Raw genomic sequence first — 2,224 nt, 5'->3', positions numbered from 1 at the left:
TGAAGACGGCATGCCTCTGTTCTGCAGCTCACCGTCCTGGGTGGATGCACCTTCGGCGACATCGTATCCTTTCGCCCTGAAAAAAACGCCAAGTCTGTTACCTTCATCTAGATTAATTTGCATTTTTTTGTTGCCACCAGTTGCTGTGAACAATTTTTCAAAATCGTTAACCAGTATCTCCACTATCGTCAGGCAGACCTTGGCGCAGTTGCGGCCCTCAGGGGTTAATTCCTCAATAGTTTTGGGGGAGTTAGGAGGTTGTTTGGTGTCGTCAGTAATGGTTTTAGTAACAATTAGACCCCCGTTGAAATGTTTACCCGAGTACCTGTTCACGTACGCGTGGCCGAGTTGCTGGGCGAAGTTGGAGAGGCCGGACTTGAGGGGGGCGAGGAGGGGGGAGGGGGAGGTGAAGGGTGACAAGCCACAAGTTATTGTTATGGTTTAAAAAGGTCATAGCCGTATTATGGCGAGGTGATTCAAGGGATGTAGAGTGGATTAGGGAGCGATGTAGAGTGGATAAAGGGGCGATGTAGAGTGGGTAAAGGGGCGATGTGGAGTGGGTTAGGGAGCGATGTAGAGTGGATAATAATCACCACTTAGGTCACCATGTCATCGCTGCCGTGACCATGTCATCGCTGCCGTAACCATGTCATCGCTGCCGTGACCATCAACTTGGTCATGGCATTGGTCAGCACCTTGTTCATGCCTTTGGTCACCACTTTGGTCATGCCTTTGGTCAGTACTTTGGTCATGCCTTTGGTCACCACTTTGGGCATGCCTTTGGTCAGCACCTTGGTCAGCACTTAGGTCAGGTGCTTGGTCAGCATATTGGTCATCACATTGGTCACCACGTTGGTCAGCACATAGGTCACCACGTTGGTCATGGCTTTGGTCACCACGTTGGTCATGGCTTTGGTCACCACGTTGGTCAACACTTTGGTCAGCACGTTGGTCAACACGTTGGTCACCACGTTGGTCACCATTTTGGTCAGCACTTTGATCAGCACATTGGTCACCACATCAGTTAATCTACCAAGCAATCACGTACAACGATGAGTGAGTGATTCAAAACATTAGACAACAATTAGTTGTATAGGTGAGTAGGTGAGATGCTAGGTGAGTGTAGATAGTAGACACGTGAGTACGATTATGGTTGAAGGTACGATATCTTGCTGAGTCTTCCAACTCTTGCAGCAGCAAGTAGTGATTGAGCAGCAATCCTATGACTCGAGGGACTACGTAGATGCGATTTGATGTGGAGGAGGTCGAGGCGGATGACCATGATGTGGAGGAGGTAGAGGAAAGAGAGGAGCCAGAGGGCGACGGTGGTCCAGAAGAATCTCTGGCGGACTTTCCATAGGAATTCTGGTATTTTGTCGAATACCAAATCGGCTAGGGCATGCCCGTCTGTTTTTTTATTGTGAGAATTCTTTTTAAGGTTTGGCAAAAATCATTGGCACGTCCTTTTTTCTTCATCTTTATACGTACGGTTCAGGACCGTTGCACTGCGGAAATGAAACCCGTATTTGTACAAATTAGGAAGGGCCGACTTACACTGTACAATTGATTTACATCCTGCACTGTGAGTCGGGGATGGCGTCTTTGTAGATGACGTTGCGGCAGGACAATTCTTAATGCATCTATACTGGTTGCATCTGGATTGCGGCAAACCGCATTTGCTCTTACAATCAGCCAGTAACTTAGACAGCAAGTCATAGAACGTTTCGGTCAAATAAACGATCCAGGACAAATATTTATCGGCGTTCGTCTCAGAGAACATGGAGGGGATAGATAATGACAACGGCTGCAAGTAAGGTCCACAAGGTAATGTTGGAACATGTTTCGGGTTGCAACCAACAAGAGTGAAAAGGTCACCCTTCATATGGGTAGAGGCAGGGACATATTCATGGGAAGCGCTCTTGAACATTGACGTAATGTCCAATCTGTTGTCGTCATTTTTGAAATTAGCATCTTTTACAGCGTCGGCATACGGCAATTCCCGAAGCCTTGTGCGTTCAGGATTCGTGCCACACCAATCATTCAAGAAGTTGTAATAAAATGCGAACATGTCACCAAGCGTCTTAGGCGGGGTGGCCAATAAGCACGCAAAGTAAGCGCAGAGCGTGGTTAGTGGCGAATCGTCACTGCCACAGAAATCATCAAGTACGCTGTAGATACGTGCACCTCTCTGGGTGTGCGACGCCATTGTGGAAATGTCCACGAA

At 47.8% G+C, this 2,224-nt stretch overlaps 1 protein-coding gene across 1 annotated transcript; it reads right to left on the bottom strand.

Moving 5' to 3' along the window:
• Positions 1 to 609: 609 nt before the first annotated feature.
• On the bottom strand, positions 610 to 2,206 carry BBBOND_0002750 (hypothetical protein, conserved; the record flags this gene model as incomplete). The annotated part of the gene is made up of 2 exons (XM_012915110.1): positions 610 to 994; positions 1,461 to 2,206. 2 exons carry the CDS (start codon positions 2,204 to 2,206, stop codon positions 610 to 612), a joined length of 1,131 nt encoding a protein of 376 aa, XP_012770564.1.
• Between the last annotated feature and the right edge of the window lie 18 nt (positions 2,207 to 2,224).

The sequence above is a fragment of the Babesia bigemina genome, scaffold Bbigscaff_70367, assembly GCF_000981445.1.
Source record: "Babesia bigemina genome assembly Bbig001, scaffold Bbigscaff_70367".
In the NCBI taxonomy this organism is placed as follows: domain Eukaryota; phylum Apicomplexa; class Aconoidasida; order Piroplasmida; family Babesiidae; genus Babesia; species Babesia bigemina.
This window is presented reverse-complemented; position numbering and strand designations above follow the sequence as displayed.